General features: G+C 36.1%; 2 protein-coding genes across 2 annotated transcripts; both read right to left on the bottom strand.

Annotated features, from left to right (window-relative positions):
• Positions 1–6,774: 6,774 nt before the first annotated feature.
• Positions 6,775–7,342, bottom strand: LOC148692829 (defensin-like protein 2). Its single transcript, XM_088680376.1, has 2 exons — positions 7,195–7,342; positions 6,775–7,106 (listed from the first exon to the last, which is right to left on the bottom strand). The coding sequence occupies exons 1-2, from the start codon at positions 7,256–7,258 to the stop codon at positions 6,907–6,909; spliced, it is 264 nt and encodes an 87-aa protein (XP_088536502.1). The 5' UTR covers positions 7,259–7,342; the 3' UTR covers positions 6,775–6,906.
• A 4,360-nt stretch (positions 7,343–11,702) lies between these two features.
• Positions 11,703–12,260, bottom strand: LOC148692828 (defensin-like protein 2). The gene is made up of 2 exons (XM_088680372.1): positions 12,121–12,260; positions 11,703–12,034 (listed from the first exon to the last, which is right to left on the bottom strand). Exons 1-2 carry the CDS (start codon positions 12,182–12,184, stop codon positions 11,835–11,837), a joined length of 264 nt encoding a protein of 87 aa, XP_088536498.1. The 5' UTR covers positions 12,185–12,260; the 3' UTR covers positions 11,703–11,834.
• Positions 12,261–18,108: the final 5,848 nt, after the last annotated feature.

Below are 18,108 nucleotides of genomic sequence, written 5' to 3'. Positions count from 1 at the left end.
GGGGAAGGATGAATCCAACAAGGTACGACGGTGTAGGAGCAACAATGTTCATGCGTGCATGCGATGGCATATGAGCGACAACCTCGAATCCCACCCCGCTTCCTCCTTGTCCTCCACCTTCAGCCCCTGAATGCCGCAGCCCAAGTGTTTGATCTGCCTCCTCGCCACCCCCACCGCCACCGCCACCTTCAACTCCAAACTCTCATCTTCTAAGCTCTCCATTCGAAGCAAGCCCTCTCTGTGTCTTCCTCTCTATCTCTGGAGTTAACTTTTTTTCCTTTTGGATCTGATGAGAAAATGTTTATTTTTAATTTATTTTTAATTCTTTAATATCCACGTGACCTATATTGACACGTGGCGTCTAGTTATTGTCCACGTGGACGTCATGTTATCAGTTAACGGATGAAAAACTTAACGAATGTATGACAGTGTCTCAAAATTAATTATCACTTTAGGTACTAGAGTGGGACGAAAAAAACTTGATGTATAAAATGTTGAAAATCAAGAAATTTCAGGGTAGTAAAATGAGATACCCATAAAGAAGTTACATAGTTTGGCATACTGTACAAATTAACTCATGATGATGATACTCTCTCAGATTTTCTATGTTTTCCTTGGTTTTTGGGGGTTTGTTCAAGTTCTCAAGGGATTTGAAGTTTTTGGGTTCATGACTGAATGTAGAGCTTAATGTGTGTGTGTGTGTTTTTTATTTTTATTTTTTATGGCATTTTTATGAAGGTAATTTCTTGGTGGGTTTTGTGTTACTGTAGTCAATTTTAGGTTTTGTTGAATGAGACAACAAGACGGAAACTTGAAGATGAAGAATCAGAGGAGGAGGTCGGTGATGAAAAGAGAAGCAAAAGTAAAAGTTAAAAAGCGTGAGTTTTTTTATATTATTCTCCTTTTTTAAAGAGCAATTTTTGGATTTTCTTTGATTAGTGTTTAATTGGTTGCTAGGAAAATTGGGTTAGTGGGTAGCAAAGAAATTTGATTGTTTTGGTCTTATGAGGATAAAATTTTCTCAATTCAGCCTTTATTTGAATTTATTGGGTCCCACCCACATAGTGAGAAATGTGCCTTCATTTGAGGTTTCGGAGTAGTTGGAGGAAGTTAATTTAATTACATTGTGTCTATATTTCTGCAAATAATTTGCGTCTAGCAGCGGTTTCTATTGTTTTTGTCTATTGGAAGACTGAGAAAGTTTTGAAAGTGTATGTCTTTTTGTTGTTTTAAACACTTAAACCATATCAATATTGTTTGTATTGCATTAACAATGAATGGAATTTTGGTGTTTCTACATCTCCATATTTGGTTGTGGTACTGTCGTTAATCATCTAAAATCTCAATGCTCATATGTTTGATTAAATACTGAGTCTTTCTGGTTGTAAGCTGACATCAGTTCGTCTTTATGTCTCATTTTTTCTGATGACACTCATGTGTGACCCAAATGTATAAATTTTGGACTCCACTTCCTTGCTCGCATAATATGTTAAGGGATATATCATTGTTCTATTATTGCATGTATGCTAGAAAAGCTTTAAAGTGCCTTTTGTTAATAGGTTATTTGGACTTTGAATAATTGGATCCTTTCTATTTCCATTGAGCTCAAGCAGTAAGAAAAGCTTATTAATTGTTGAGTAGATGAGATGGCATCTGCTTTTGTCTCTTTGCCTTTAACATTTTCTCACATGTTTATTAGCTACTTTTTGTTTTTACATGTCACCATGCAAACGAAGTATGAGACGATGGTGATGCATTGTAAGAAGGTTTAAAAACCTTTGTACGTTTCTCTTGGTTGTGTTAAAGTTTATTAATTTTGTTTATTTACAGAATCTCCACAAGAAATGCAACAAAAAAGTGAAGATGGCACCACTTAAAGATGAGTCACCTAGCAGATGTGTTTCTATTTTTTCGCCTGGTTGGGGCATCTCCGTTGGGGTGAAAACTATTGATCTCAGCAAACTATTTCTCAGAGAGTTTAAAAAGAAGAAGCACGAGTAGTATGTATTCCTTAGCTTTCTTCTTAATTTTCTATAAATTGAAATTTTGGGAGGAAACATTGAATCTTATATATACCTTTTCATATAGATGGCGCATGAAAAATGCTTTAGCAGAAATGAAAACAGCAACTACTCCTCACATCATACGAACCTACAAAAAAGTTCAACGAATTGGGTATAATCCTACGTACCAAGCCTATCTATCTTTGACAATTTTCTTTCTTCGTGATATGTTTGCCAATTAATTATTCATAATTATACAAAACACGTGAATAGTCTAACTGGACAATTATGTTGGTGCAGGAAGAAGATTAATTGTAACCATACAATTTTTTCTAGATAAGGCATAATAATATTTTTTTAATAGTTAAGAATGCAGTACATTCTATTGCATTAGTTTGAAATCAATCACATAAGCCTTATCAAACTTAATTTTGTAACAGTTCTACAAGCATCATACCTCTCTCAAACTCAAAAAAGTTGAAGCATTACTTATTTCATAAATGTGATCACAATTTGTTAACTCGAACTTGACCAAATACTTACTTTACAATCTTCTTCAAGCAATTCGAGAAAAAGTGTTGCTATGGACAAATTGTCTAATTTAAAGGTAATTATGTTATACTACTCACTATTGATAATAATATTTTTTTTTTATAGTTAGACTTCTAATTTTTTTCATATTGTTTGTAGATGCACAATGGAAATGTGAAGCATCAAGTGAAAACAAATGGGTGGCAACCATGGTATTGATGTTGCATGAAAACTTTAGTTTGTAGATATAGTTCATCTTTTACTCAAGATGAATGTTTTATTTTATTTTTAATGTTGCTAACTACAAACGTGTTTTCGAAACATATTCTAAGGTTTTTTTTTTTTTTTTTTTTTTTTTTTTTAATTTTTTTTAATTTTTTTTTTAGTTTCATGGATATGGATGTATTATAAAAAATTCTCTGTTTGTAAGATTTTTTTTTTTTTCCTTTTCACATTTTATTTGGTTTCCTGCATGTTTGTGAGATGCATTGCTATGCAGGATGTCACAGATAAGAAATACTGAAAAGAAGGAAAAAAAATTTGAAACCAAGAAGTTAGCTTGGTCATAGAGAAGAATTCAGTATTGAGTATTGTAAACGTTAGAAGAAGAAGAATAAGAAGAAGGAAAAAAAAAAAAAAAATCCAGAAACAAGAAATTTGCTTGGTGTTGAACTTTAGAGGAAGTCAATGCAATAGTTAAAAATATATATATACACAATTATCCTCTCAAACTTTGTAGTTATTCGATTAAAAAGGTGAAACACATACCGTGGCAAGTATTAAGATTAGTTGGCTGCGCACGCTCGTGAGCGTTAGTTGTTTTATGATTAACTAGCCTCTTGCGGCGTTGAAGTGACAAAGCAGTTTGTAGGTGGAATGGGAATTGTAAGATATTGTCAAGAAAAATAGTATATTATACTATGAGGAAGCTTTTAAGGGACAAGATTCCTATTTTTTTTTTTAATAAAAATGGGGATTAGTTGTGGAGTTTACAATACATTGAACTTTAACAATCTGAACCGTCTATTTTTTAAGTTGTACCTTATAGATCATCCTTGCAAAATATTAGCCAAATCAGAAATATTTAAGACATCTAATTGGGTTCAAATAAATGAACGAATGTTTTGTCATACAAAAAACAATGAAATTTGATATTGATAATTAAATAGGTAAATGGTTTTAGATTATATTGAATTTTTGCAAGAATGATCTATGAATCGAGAATTACAAAAATAGACGGTTCAGATAGTTAAAATTCAATGTAGAGTGTGACCCACACTTAATCCCCATTTTTTTTTTTTTCAAAAAATGAGGATCCCTTTGCATAAAGGGCCTGTATGAGGAAGTTTTTAAGGGATGAGATTCCTATTTTTTTTTTTCATAAAAATGGACTTACTCATCTTTAGCAATTTTTAGTAACATATATTTTTAATTAATATATTAAAGTGAGTTGTATTTTGTAGTGTTGGAAGAAAAAGATGATACATATGAATTTTTATTGTCACATCCCATCCCGGACCCCCGCCACATCTCGGGCTCAGCTCCACCGTAGTAAGATATTGTCCGCTTTAGGCAGTGACCACGCCCTCACGATTTTGTTTCTGAGAACTCACACGAGAACTTCCCAGTGGGTCACCCATCATGGGATTGCCCTCGCGCGCTACTCACTTGACTTCGAAGTTCCGATAAACTTCGAAGCCAGTGAGTTTCCAAAAGGTCTCGTGCTAGGTAAAGATGAGAATATACATATAAGGTTTACCGAATCCACTCCCCTGGGCGATGTGGGATGTTACAATCCACCCCTCTTTGGGGCATGGCGTCCTCGTTTGCACTTTCTGCCAGGGATTGGCTCTGATACCAAATTGTCACATCCCGACCTGGGCCCCCACCACATCCCGGGCTCGACTCCACCGTAGTACTATATTGTCCACTTTGGGCCCCAACCACGCCCTCACGGTTTTGTTTCTGGGAACTCACACGAGAACTTCCCAGTGGGTCAACCATCATAGGATTGCCCTCGCACGCTACTCGCTTAACTTCGGAACTCCGAAGCTAGTGAGCTCCCAAAAGGCCTCGTGCTAGGTAGAGATGAGAATATAAATATAAGGTTTACATGATCCATTGGGTGATGAGGGATGGTACACTTACCCTTAAACTTAATGTCATAGATTAATTGTTTATTTTGTTTTCTTACAATATTATTTGGTTCCTTCCTATATTTCTTCATTTATTTTTTACAAACCTCTTTGAACGTGCGTGCAATGACTTTTTCTTTTATCACGCATTTTACACTTGACTTAATTATGTTTTATTTCCTTCATCACTTAAAAACATCTTGCGTTAGTTGTTCTAATTTCGTTGTAATTGTCCAATTACCTCACTAAACAAATTGAAAACAGCTAATGTAAGACATCTTTAGGGGCGCTACGTGTTAGGGTTTTAATATCAGCCAATGACGTTTCATCTACTTTTTTTTTTTTTTTTTAAATTTATATGTCTACATACTATTGTTCATCAACTTCAAGTATAAACTTGCACCCAAAATCTCATATTGTTTGACAATTGCATGCATAACAATCTCATATTGTTTGACGATTGCATCAATAAAAGTATGTAGATACTATTGTTAAGATCTTCGCAGAAACACACATTTTTTGAAATAATCACTTAAAAAATATAAAAATATCTAAAGAAACACATATTTAGGATGCGTAGCGCCCGTGATGTAATGCATGCGGAGAGGCTAATATATATATATTAATCATGAGTTAGGGCATCCGCCCCTTGGGCCAAGGTGGCTTTGTCCTTGGCAATACCACACATATTACGTAGAAAAGTGAGTGAAAAATATGAAAGTGTTTTAAGTAAAAAAATGTGGAAGAGTCTTTTAAAATGTTATCAAGAAAATATTAATCATTAAGGATTATTTCTTCTAAAATAAAACAAAATAAAAATAAACAATTAAGTCTTTGCTTAAAAGTTGGTTAAGCAATTTCGAACCTTTTCCTAATTTTTTCATGTGCATCAACCTCACCTTGTTTTACGTTTATTACTATTGGTTTAAAAGGCAAAAGCTAGAACTTAATACAATAGAAGGTGTGGACAAAAAAGTACATCAGAAATCGACAATTTGACTTAAATAATCTTTGTGACACAAATTAAAGGAATGTGTTGAATCCAAGTACACTATGTGAAATTTTTCAATGCCTTGTGTAAACATGAATTTTCCTGAAACAAGAACACGTGTACAAAATAATATTTTGTGTTAATTTTAGGGTTACAATCTCTTTTACAATTTGATCCTTTGATTCTATCTTCGTAAGGTGTAGATTTGTGAATGAGCTGTTGATCCAAAGGGCCGCGGGGGCTTGGTTTAGGGATGAACAATGGTGCAGATTTGTTGATGTTGTTGATCCAAAGGGCCGTTGGGGCTTGATCTTAGGATGACAATGATGAATGGATCTTCAAGGGCCTTCCGGACTTGATCTTGATGAACAGTTGTGTAAACGGATCTTCAAGGGCTTTTGGGCTTGATCTTGAAGAACGGGTGTGTGGATTTGTTGATGTTGTTGATCCAAAGGGTCGTTGGGGCTTGATCTTAGGATGAACGATGAACACTTTCTTCAAGGGCCGTCGGGGCTTGATCTTGAAGGTTGAGGGAAGTTTCTTCAAATGCCGTCGGGGCTTGATCTTGAAGGAGGATTTGACGAAGAACGAAGAGGGCTTTCTTGATCCTTTGGGATTTACTTGAGAGCTTTAGAGTTTCAAAGCTTCAAGGTTTTGGTGTGATGTCAATTGGTGAAGTGAAATAAATGAATTGGCTTCTATTTATAGACTTTTTCAAGGCCTAATTTTGAATATAATATTCAAATGAAATAAATCATTTCTGCCAAGTGTTGACACATGTCCTATTTGATGACTTTTTTGATTTTGTTCGATTTTTTGTTGAGTTACATGATACGTGTAAAATTTATGTGATACATGAACATTGCAATTTTAATTATTGGCCAACATTTATTTCACCAAAATTTCGATGTGTACACCTTGTCAAAAGGGAAAAAAAAAATTGTTATTAGCATTTCACGATAATTATCGTTCACTTTTTCATAATTGAAAGTCAATAAACAAAAGAATAATCTGTGGCGATTATCTAGAATGTTAATAATAACCCTGAAGAAAAACATATAGGATAGTAAGTGACTAGAAGTACGTTATGCATGATGAAAACACTACACTAGACTTATGAATAATGATCCATGCAGGGTCATTCAATTTATTAGCAAAAGCAACCATGTGGATACAGGGCCATATCAATCCATCACATTACACAAGCACAGTTTCTAACAGATTACATTTCTTTTTAACCAATTAATTAGCACTTTTTGGTGCACACACAAGCACGGGTGAAGACACTACATTTGCCTCTAGTGAATTGCTCCTTTCTGCATGTGTGTTTACATTTGTTAGACGAAAAGCACAACCCTTTGAACAAGGTGCTTGGATACTCACAGATCTTCCCCTCAACTGCCTTGTTTGACTCAGTCCTTGCCTCAACACCCATTGGCCCCATCTCTAAAGATCATTTATTTTTTTGTTAAATAAGACGCTTTATTCAAAACATCATAAAAAAATAATTACTAAATAAAAGAGGTATAATTACCGGTAGTGGCTAAAAGCAAGACAAGAACGAAGACGGCTGAAACAAGACGCATTGAACGCTCCATTTGAATCTGTGTGTATGTAAGTGTGTGCTTGGTCCGTGTATTTCTATGTGTGTGCTTGTGTATAATAAAAGAGATCTCAGACGCTGATGAAATGAACAATAATCATGAAAGGCTTATTATATAGCGATCTAGTGCAGATTAAAGAGGATTAGTCTCCGTAAAGCGAGGTAGCTCTATACCCAAAATACAAAGTTGAAATTTCCAACTTAAGAGGCACCATAAACCAAATTCCTATTTTTGTTGACAAAGTTCTCCGCCATACATTTTTCTATGCAGATTAGAGTATCTTTTTCAAGCACATTTAACTTCTGCTTTTAAAATAATATTTGGGTTTTAAACACTTTGACTTATTATTCACATTTTTATATGTAAATGATGCGATATATATATCTCACATAAAAGACCATAGTTCTTATAACAATGTATTTGTTTTTTACACAAGTTTTAGTTTGTCTGTACCAAACTAATCTAAATTATATAGATGCGGATTTGCACATTAGGAAGATTACGCTGCTTTAGGTAACATGGCTAAGCCTAATAAAATGAATGTTAAAGTAGAAGCATTGAGGAAATGATGTTCAATCGTATTTCAAACGTGGGGCATTACGAAGACCTAAATTTGTTGACAAATAAAGAAGGGGTTAATCTCAATTTACTACCCTAAAATTTCTTGGTTTTCAACATTTCATACATCAAGTTTTTTTCATCCCAGTCTGGTACAAAAAGTCATAATTATGAGACACTTTCATACATTCGTTAAGTTTTCCGTCAGAACCTCCGTTAACTGATGATGTGGTGCCCACGTGGATAATGAATGAGTGCCACGTGTTAATATAGACCACCTGAATATTAAAAAATAAATAAAAAATAAAAAATCTTTTGCCTTACCTTCCTTCTTCCATGCACATCCTCCCTTCCCAAACACCCCTTCTTCCGCCCAACTCCCTCACCCAATTCCTCACCAAAGCACTAAATCTCCCCCACCTAAACACCCATTCTTCCATCACCCTCTCTCGCCTTCTCTCAATTCTCGAAGAAGTGAGAAGGGAAAACAAAGGGATCCACCATGCTTGCAAACAGAGTTGCAGGCCAAGACCAAATCCATTTGAAAAAGGGTTGGCGGACGGCGGACGGAGGTGAGGTCAATGACCTCGGTGGGGGAAGGATGAATCCAGCAAGGTACGACAACGTAGGAGCAACAATGTACATGCGTGCGTGCGATGGCATATGAGCGACAACCTCTAATGCCACCCCGCTTCCTCCTTGTCCTCCATCTTTAGCCCCTGAACGCCGCAACCCAAGTGTTTGATCTGTCTCCTCGCCACCCCCACCGCCACCTTCAATTCCAAACTCTCATCTTCTAAGCTCTTCGTACGAAGTGATATGGATTTTACCACTTGCAAAAGTAGGGATAAAAACACTTAAAAATACTTGCAAGAGAACAAGGTAATTGTAGTATAAACGGCTTAAGCACTGTCGTTTTCCGCATGGATTGAATGAATAATTTATGTTTAAAACCAACTCTTAATTAATTATTGAAAACAAAGTTTGGAAAATGTTGGTTCTAGAATTTAATATAATAAAAAAGAATTTTAAAACAAAACAATTAAAGAAATTAACTAGAGAACAATTTAAAGAAAGTCAATTTGTAAAACCTAGGGTTCAGCCGTCACCCTAACAATCCTATGTAGTTCTTCTAATTCCTTATGAATTGCACATGCATATTTTGAAGGTTAGGTTTTCCTAAAGTATGCCATACTTGGAACCTCCAACATAGAACGTATATCTAATATGCAACCCGTTCGTGGCGTCCAGATCGAATATGAACATGCAAGACTCATTAAGTTTTGAGAAAACCTTTTGAAAAACCATAAAACTCCTAAGACATGTCGTCCATCCTAAGTAGTTACACATATTAACCACAAGAAGCCAGCACCAATTTTAGGGACAGCCCTCCGCCAAAATTGCATCAAATTACTTTTCTAAATATCCTAATGGTCGCGAATCACTAAGACAAATAGAGATAGTTTAAAGCACAGTGATTAACAATCCAAAATTTGCATGCATAAATTCATAAGAAAATTAAAAAGAAACTACATATTCTTGCGAAGGCTCGTGGCCTCGCCTTAGAAAACGAAACTATTTACTAACAACCATAAAACAAAATATTATTAAGATAGAAAAAGGATAGAAAACACCCTGAAAATACAAAGCGTCAAAGCGTAACTCAATTATCCACATACGTTTGCCCCCCTCACCCCCCCCCCCCGGCGGCCCCCACCCCCTAGTAAAAGGTCTTAGAATAAAACTAGGAAACCTAAAAACTTGAAATAAAATAGGAAACATAATCCTAAATTAACTTGGTAAATTCGTCTAAAAATCTGTACAGCCACGTTTTGGACCTAAATCAGCTCCAAAACTGGCCCAAAATAGCTGGATTTAAAGTTTGAACTATTCTGAACACTTCTTCAAAAGGCTACGAACTCATCTGAGGTCATCTTGGGCTCCAAAAACTCAATTTAAGCTCAGAATCGTCACTTTCCAGAAACGCGCATTGCTCCATTATTTAATCGCTAGAAAATACCTGCTTGGTAGAAAAATCCCAAATTTTGACATGAACAAGCCAAGAGACACATGAATGTCCTCCAATTTGAATCACTCCAAAATTCATCTGTTTGATCATGTTTTGTTCCAGAGGAAGTCGAATGTTCTATATTAAAAATATAAAGCAAAGTATCAAATTTCAGAGTAGTAAACTGAGATACCCATAAAAAAGTTACGCAATTCGGCATAATTAACTCATGGAGATGATGCATAACAAACAAGAACATTAAAAACCATAGCAGAGATACGATATTAATTAACAACCCAACCGTAAATTATTCCAGCTACTTCCACACTAGCTAGTACCAAAGTACATGCATCCATGCGCCCACTAATAATTAAGTGATAAGTGATCAGCTCATCACTAGCTTGATTAATTAGCTAATTAACAGTTCAGTGTGCAAAAGCATCTGCGGCGTAAACCCAAGCACCACCCGCCGAGGAAGCCCATAGTTTGGCAAACAACTGCACAGTTACTCTTACTCGCGCAAGTTCCATTGAAGCGGTTACTTGAGACTCGCATGTCCTACCCTCAGCAACTATCGTCCTAATAAACAATTCTTCCAAACAAAATATGGTTACTATGCATGCTTATAATCGTAATAATATGTATATATATTAACCATGAAGTTAGTTAACAAGATCGAGCAAGAAGAAATACTACCGGTGGCCACCAAAAGCAACAGGTAGAAGCATATAGTTGGGAGAAAACGCATGGAACGTTTTTTATGTATCTGCAACAAGTTTACACTTAAGATTTCAAACTTAATTAGGGTAACTTAGAATGATACAATTGATATATATATATATATATATATATATATATATGCTCTTGTAAATTCATACTAATACATGAGAAACGAAGTCTGAGATCTATATGAATTGGGACATCCTAAAAAATAAAGTCACAAATTAAAAGGCTTAAGAATTTACTAACAATGCACATACATTAATCCATAAAATATTTTACACAACATTTTACAATCTCTCACGATGCATTTTCAAAATTTGAAAGCGTTGCATAATGTACAATTTCATTACCAATACCATCAAATATCCATTCCTATAAAAATAACCATGTTATCATTCATCCATTTATTTTCTTACAATTTCTCAATTGATTATTTAGAAATTTAAGAGCCGAAAATGCTTTATCACGTGAACTTATTATATGCAATACGTACAATTTTTTCACAAAAAACTGAGTTAGGGCATCCGCCCCTTGGGCCCAAGGTGGCTTCGTCCTTGGAAATACCACACATACTATGTAGAAAAGTGAGAGAAAAATATGAAAGTGTTTTAAGTAAAAAAATTTAGAAGAGTCTTTTAAAATGTTTTCAAGAAAATATTAATCTTTAAGGATTATTTCTTCTAAAATAAAATAAAATAAAAATAAACAGTAAAGTCTTTGCTTAAAAGTTGGCTAAGCAATTTCGAACCTTTCCTAATTATTTTCTTGTGCATCAACCTCACCTTGTTTTACGTTTATTACTACTGGTATAAAAGGCAAAAGAACTTAATACAATAGAAGGTGTGGATAAAAAAGTACATCTGAAGTCGACGACATGACTTAAATAATCTTTGCGACATAAATTAAAGTAATGTGTTGAATCCAAGTACACTAAGTGAAATTTTTCAATGCCTTGTCAAAAGGGAAAAAAAAAATTGTTATTAGCATGTCACGATAATTATCGTTCAGTCTTTCTTAATTGAAAGTCAATAAACAAAAGAAGAGTTTGTGGTGATTATCGAGAATGTTAATAATAACCCTGAAGAAAAACATATAGAATAATAGGCGACTAAAAGTATGTCAGGCGCGATGAAAACACTACATTAGACATATGAATAATGATCCATGCAGGGTCATTCAATTTATTAGCAAAAGCAACCATGTGGATACAGGGCCATATCAATCCATCACATTACACAAGCACGGTCTCTACACAGATTACATTTCTTTTTAACTAATTAATTAGCACTTTTTGGTGCACACGCAAGCACGGGTGAAGACACTACATTTGCCTCTGGTGAATTGCTCCTTTCTACAAGTGTGTTTACAGTTGTTAGACGAAAAGCACAACCCTTTGAACAAGGTGCTTGGATACTCGCAGATCTTCCCCTCAACTGCCTTGTTTGACTCAGTCCTTGCCTCAACACCCATTGGCCCCATCTCTAAAGATCAATTTCTTTTGTCAAATAAGATGCTTTGTTCAAAACATGGTAAAAAATTAATTACTAAATAAAAGAGGTATAATTACCGGTAGCGGCCAAAAGCAAGACAAGAACGAAGGCGGCTGAAACAAGACGCATTGAACGCTCCATTTAAATCTGTGTGTATGTAAGTGTGTGCTTGGTCTGTGTGTTTCTATGTGTGTGCTTGTGTATAATAAGAGAGATCTTAGACGCTGATGCAAAGAATAATAACCATGCAAGGCTCATTATATAGTGATCTAGTGCAAATTAAAGCGGATCGATCTCCGTAAGGCGAGGTAGCTCCATACCCAAAATACAAAGTTGAAATTTCCAACTTAAGAGGCACCATAAACCAAATTCCTATTTTTGTTGACTAAGTTCTCCGCCATACATTTTTCTATGCATATTAGAGTTTCTTTTTCAAGCACATTTAACTTTTGCTTTTAAAAAAATATTTGGGTTTTAAGCACTTTGACTTAATTATTCACATTTTTATATGTAAATGATGAAGCATATATATATCTCACATAAAAGACCATAGTTCTTATAACAATATAATTGTTTTTTACACAAGTTTTAGTCTGTCTGTACCAAACTAATCTAAATTATATAGATGCGGATTTGCACATTAGGTGCAGAGGAAGATTATGTTGCTTTAGGTAACATGGCTAAGCCTAATAAAATGAATGTTAAAGTAGAAGCATCGAGGAAATGATGTTCAATCGTATTTCAAATGTAGGGCATTACAAAGACCTAAATTTGTTGACAAATAAAGAAGGGCTTATCTCGATTTACTACCCTGAAGTTTATTGGTTTTCGACATTTCATACATCAAGTTTTTTTCCATCCCAGTTTGGTACCAAAAGTTATAATTATGGGATACTTTCATGCTCCGTTAAATTTTCTATTAGAACCTCCGTTAAAGAAGGGGTTAATCTCAATTTACTACCCTGAAATTTCTTGCAAACAGAGTTGCAGGCCAAGACTAAATCCATTTGAAAAACAGTTGGCAGACGGAGGTGCGGTCAATGGCCTCGGTGGGGGAAGGATGAACCCAGCAATGTACGACGGCATAAGAGCAACAACATACATGCGTGTGTGCGATGGTGTAGGAGCGACAACCTCTAATCCCACCCTACTTCGTCCTTGTCCTCCACCTTCAGCCCCAAAACACCGTAGCCCAAGTGTTTGATATGCCTCCCCACCACCCCTGCCGCCACCTTTAACTCCAAACTCTCTTCTTCCAAGCTCTTCGTACGAAGCAAGCCCTCAGGAGTGTTTTTTTTCTTTTCTTTTAGGATCTGATGAGAAACTAATTTTAAATTTTTTTTAATGTCCATGTGGCCTATATTGACAAGTGTCACCTAATTATTGATCACGTGGGTGCGACATCATCAGTTAACATATTTTTAATGAAACACTTAACGAATGTATGATAGTGTTCCAGAATTATCACCTTAGGTACCAGACTGGGACGAAAAAAGCTTAATGTATGAAAAGTTGAAAACCAAGAAATTTCAAGATAGTAAACTGAGATTAAGCCATAAAAATATTTCTCTATAACTAAGACTAAATAAAATAATTTAAATTTAAAACAACATCCAAACTAGCAGAATAAAGCTATCCATGTAGTATTTTTTCTTTAAAATAAAGATATAAATTTAAAACAAAATAAAAAGAATAAAATTACAAAAAAAAGAATAACATACAAAAGAATAAGGGTAAATATCAGTTTACTACCCTCAAGTTTTATGGTTGTCAACATTTAGTACATGAAGTTTTTTTCGTCCCAGAGTCATACCTAAAATGTTAATTTTGGGACAGTCTCATGCATCTGTTAGTCTTGCTGTTAAGTCTTCCGTTAACTGATGACGTGACACTCATGTGGACAATGATTGGACGCCACGTGTCATTAAGGGGTCCATGTGGAAATTAAAAATTAAAAAAAAAAATCCCACCCACATTTAAACTATTAAAATAATTAATTAATTATAAAAAAAAATAAAAAAAAATAAAAAAACCAACATCAACATCAACAACCTAGATCCTCCTCTACTCCGTTCTTCCTTTCATCTCTCCTTTTACCCAACCTTATGGCCAATTCAAAACCTTACAAAAATCCCAACCCCAAGTATGTCCACTGTGTTCACACTATGTCTTCTGCATCCCTAATTGCCTATCCGCCGTTCTCTCATCCTTCCACTCCCCTTGGGCCTGCTATGTCCTCAGCCTTCTCCGTGACCCCTCTTCGCCTCTCTCCGGCCAGCTGCTTGAGCGCCAGGTCCCAGCTAGTTTCCTGATCGCCGCCTACAACCTCACGGCTGTTTCCCCTTCCGATTTCCAGATTCTATTGTCTCTCCAAGGTCAGCCGCACGACCTCGCCGACGCCGACATCGACACCACAGCTGCTGCCCAGTTTCTTCACTCTCTCATCTTGACACTTTGTGCTCCTTACTAAAAGGTACCTCATAGTTAGTAGAGTGTAGAGTGTACAACTGTCTTATACAGCTGTATTCTTTATGATAACAGCTTTGTAGCTAATCTTTGTGTTAAGAGATTAAATTAAGTATAGTTAGTTACTAAGCCTAATTAGACAAATGTATATATACTCTGAGTTGTATTCCTTACTCATTAAGAAAGAAATATAAAAGAACTTCTTTCTTTACATGGTATCACTGCCATTCTGCTTCACCGCCTCTCGATCCTTCGACCTTTGATCTTCGGTCACCGCCATCGCCTCTTGATTTTCTTCGCTCTTTGATCTCCGGCCTTAGCGTCTTCGACTTCATCTCCTGTCCAGCCTGAAATTGTTCCTCCTCATTCTGCAATTCCCTCCCTCAATTTTGCAGTGACGAACCCTAATTCTTTAAATTCTTCTTCGATCTCGTTAATTTCTTTTATAACTGTTCAGAATATTAGTTGCATGGTGCCTACAAAGCTCAAGCGTGACAATTACCTCGTTTGGAAAACTCTATTTGCTCCAATTTTCCAACGATATAAGCTGATTGGCATCGTTGATGGCTCTGAAGTTTGTCCGCTGCCTTATGTTCTCGATGAATTTGGTAACAATATTCTGAATCCTGCTTTCGAGATTTGGTATGAAAAAGATCAGAATATATTGATCTGGTTGAATTCAACTCTTTCCGAGGATATTATTCCATTCACTGTTGGTGTCACCTCGGCTCGCGATCTATGGTTGAATCTTGAGCATCGGTTTGGTGGCGTCTCTGCTGCTCATATTCATCAACTACGATCTCGTCTTCACTCTGTGCACAAAGACGATCTCTCTATCTTTGATTATTTGCAGAAAATTAAAAGTCTTGCTGATTCGTTAATAGCTGTTGGAGCTCCTGTATCTGATCATGATTTGATTGCTGTTACTTTCAATGGATTACCTGATGAATATGAGTCTTTCATTGACTCTATCATGCTCCGACTTTCGACCACAACATTGGATGAACTTCATGGATTGTTGCTTAATAAGGAGGTTTTTATGAATCGTAAGAAAAAAGGTGTGCACTCTTCTGTTTCTAAGCCTTTTCAGGCCTTTGTTTTGCAGTCTTAACCCCCCCTTCTACCTACACCATCACAGTTCTATAATTTTCCTCAAGCTAATACGGCTCATCAATCATTCTCCAATCCTCCACAAAAGTTTTCTAACAACAATCGTGGTCGTGGTTCATTTCAATGCCATAACTGTGGTAATTTTCATAAGAATTTCACCAATTCTTGTGGTCAATTTTACACTTCTGGGGGAACTCATGGCAATTACAGGAACAAGTCTGGTAATCGAAATTATTCTGGTGGTGGTCGCCATAATTCTGGTGGAAGAACTCCTTGTCAGATCTGCAACTCCTTTGATCATGAAGCTCTTAACTACTATGAGAGAATGAACCCCGCCTTTGCTAGCAAAATTCCTCCTGCAAAGTTAGCTGTTATGTGTGCTCACACCAGCTCTAAACAATCTCCAACTACTTGGTTGATGGACTCAAGTGCCACATCCCATATTACTAATGACATCTTTGCTATTCAGTCTCCTCATCCGTACTCTGGCAATGACAAGGTGTATATTGGTGATGGACAAGGTATGGCTTTCCATCACATTGGTAATTCTACAGTTTCCACATCATATGCTAATTTCAGATTGAGTAACATTCTTCATGTTCCACTGATGAAATTCAATTTGCTCTCTGCTTATCAATTCTTGAAAGATAACTATTGTTCTTTGACCCTTGATTCTGATGGTTCTGAAATCAAGGATCGTTCTTCGAGGATGACGCTTTTTCAAGGGCCAGTTGAAGAAGGCTTTTATCCCTTTCAAGGTCTTCCTCATGTTCCTGTTAAAGGGATACCTCATAGTTCCTGCTACTTATTATGCGTTCATCAATATTAAAGTATCGTTGCAAACATGGCATAAAAGGCTTGGTCATCCTTCTTCTGCTATGTTTAGGAGAATATTAAATAAGCATAGTCTTGATTACAGTGGTGACAACAGTGTATCTTTCTTTTGTTTAGATTGTGCCATAAGCAAGAATCACAAGTTGTCTTTTTCTTCTAGCATTAGTTCTGTCTCTACTAGTCTAGAATTGCTACATTGTGATGTTTGGGGTCCATCTCCAATCACTTCTGTCAGTGGTTACAAGTTTTACTTGTTAATTGTGGATGAGTTTACAAAATATACCTGGTTGTTTCCCATGAAAACCAAGTTTGAGGTTTTCTCTATCTTTGTCTCCTTCAAAGCTTATGTAGAAAATATGACTGGCAATAAAATAAAAGTCTTGAGATCAGATGTAGAGGGTGAATTTACCAACTTTGTGTTCAATTCTTTTTTATCACGCACTGGTATTTCTCATTAGTATAGCTGCCCTCATACTCCAGAACAGAACAGATGTGTAGAATGAAAACACAGACATCTCACAGAGACTGCAAGGACTATTTTGGCTTCTTCTCGGGTTCCACACAGGTTCTGGGTTGAAGCATTCTCAACAGCTCTTTATCTTATCAACAGATTGCCAATTTCTCAACTGGACAAATCTCCCTGGGAACTTCTCTTTCATAAATCTCCAGACTATTCAAGATTAAAAGTGTTTGGCTGCAGCTACTATCCTTGGCTCAAACCATATGTTTCATCAAAACTAGAAGGCAAAAGCACTCACTGTGTTTTTCTTGGGTATAATCTTCAGCATAAGGGATATCGTTGTTTAGATATTCAATCTCAGCGACTTTATATTTCAAGACATGTTCTATTTAATGAGGGGCACTTCCCTTTTCATGATGCACATAATCTTTCCTCTTCATCAATGCCACAGCACACCGAGCCTTCCTCTTCTCCAGTCTTTACTCTTCTATTTCCCATTTCTCAGCATACTCCAGCACCTTCTGCAATACCTTCCCCACCATTAGTCATATCTTCATCACCTGTCCTATCTCTGTAGTTATCCTCTCAACCTTCTTCTCTCAATCCCTTTTTACCTTTGCCATTTACTATCTCTGCAAACTCTCATCCTATGACTACACGGTCCAAAGAAGGTATTTTTAAACCCAAAGCTTTCTCTGCCACCAAACATCCTATTGATATAGATAACTTTGTGCGTACTACTTATCTGCAAGCATCAAAACATGCTCACTAGAATCAAGCTATGTTAGAAGAATTTCAAACACTACAAAACACAGGCACTTGAACTCTTGTACCATCTTCTCCTCATCAAAACCTTGTTGGTTGCAAATGGGTATTTCGTATTAAGCAAAAATCCGATGGCACAGTTGACAGATACAAGGCTCGTCTTGTGGCAAAAGGGTTTCACCAACAAGAGGGTATTGACTTTACAGAAACCTTTAGTCCTGTTGCTAAACTAGTGACTATTCGCATCTTATTAACTCTTGCTGTTCAGAACAATTGGTTCCTTAATCAACTGGATATTAGCAATGCGTTTCTACATGGATCACTAAAAGAGGAGGTGTTTATGCAGCAACCTCATGGATTTGTTGATGCTTCTCAACCTTCCTTTGTCTGCAAGCTTAATCGGTCCATTTATGGCTTGAAACAAGCCCCT

The sequence above is a fragment of the Pyrus communis genome, chromosome 11, assembly GCF_041283825.1.
Source record: "Pyrus communis isolate YQ-2024b chromosome 11, ASM4128382v1, whole genome shotgun sequence".
NCBI classification, from domain to species: domain Eukaryota; kingdom Viridiplantae; phylum Streptophyta; class Magnoliopsida; order Rosales; family Rosaceae; genus Pyrus; species Pyrus communis.
Note: the sequence above shows the minus strand (reverse complement) of the source record. Positions and strands in the feature narration are given on the sequence as shown.

What these genes read in the sequence shown, in the direction of transcription:
- LOC148692829 (XM_088680376.1), bottom strand. Translation starts at nt 7,258, where the DNA reads ATGGAGCGTTCAATGCGTCTTGTTTCAGCCGTCTTCGTTCTTGTCTTG. An exon ending in CTTGCTTTTAGCCACTACCG is followed by an intron (nt 7,107 to 7,194) that starts GTAATTATACCT and finishes AATGATCTTTAG; the next exon opens with AGATGGGGCCAATGGGTGTT.
- LOC148692828 (XM_088680372.1), bottom strand. Translation starts at nt 12,184, where the DNA reads ATGGAGCGTTCAATGCGTCTTGTTTCAGCCGCCTTCGTTCTTGTCTTG. An exon ending in CTTGCTTTTGGCCGCTACCG is followed by an intron (nt 12,035 to 12,120) that starts GTAATTATACCT and finishes ATTGATCTTTAG; the next exon opens with AGATGGGGCCAATGGGTGTT.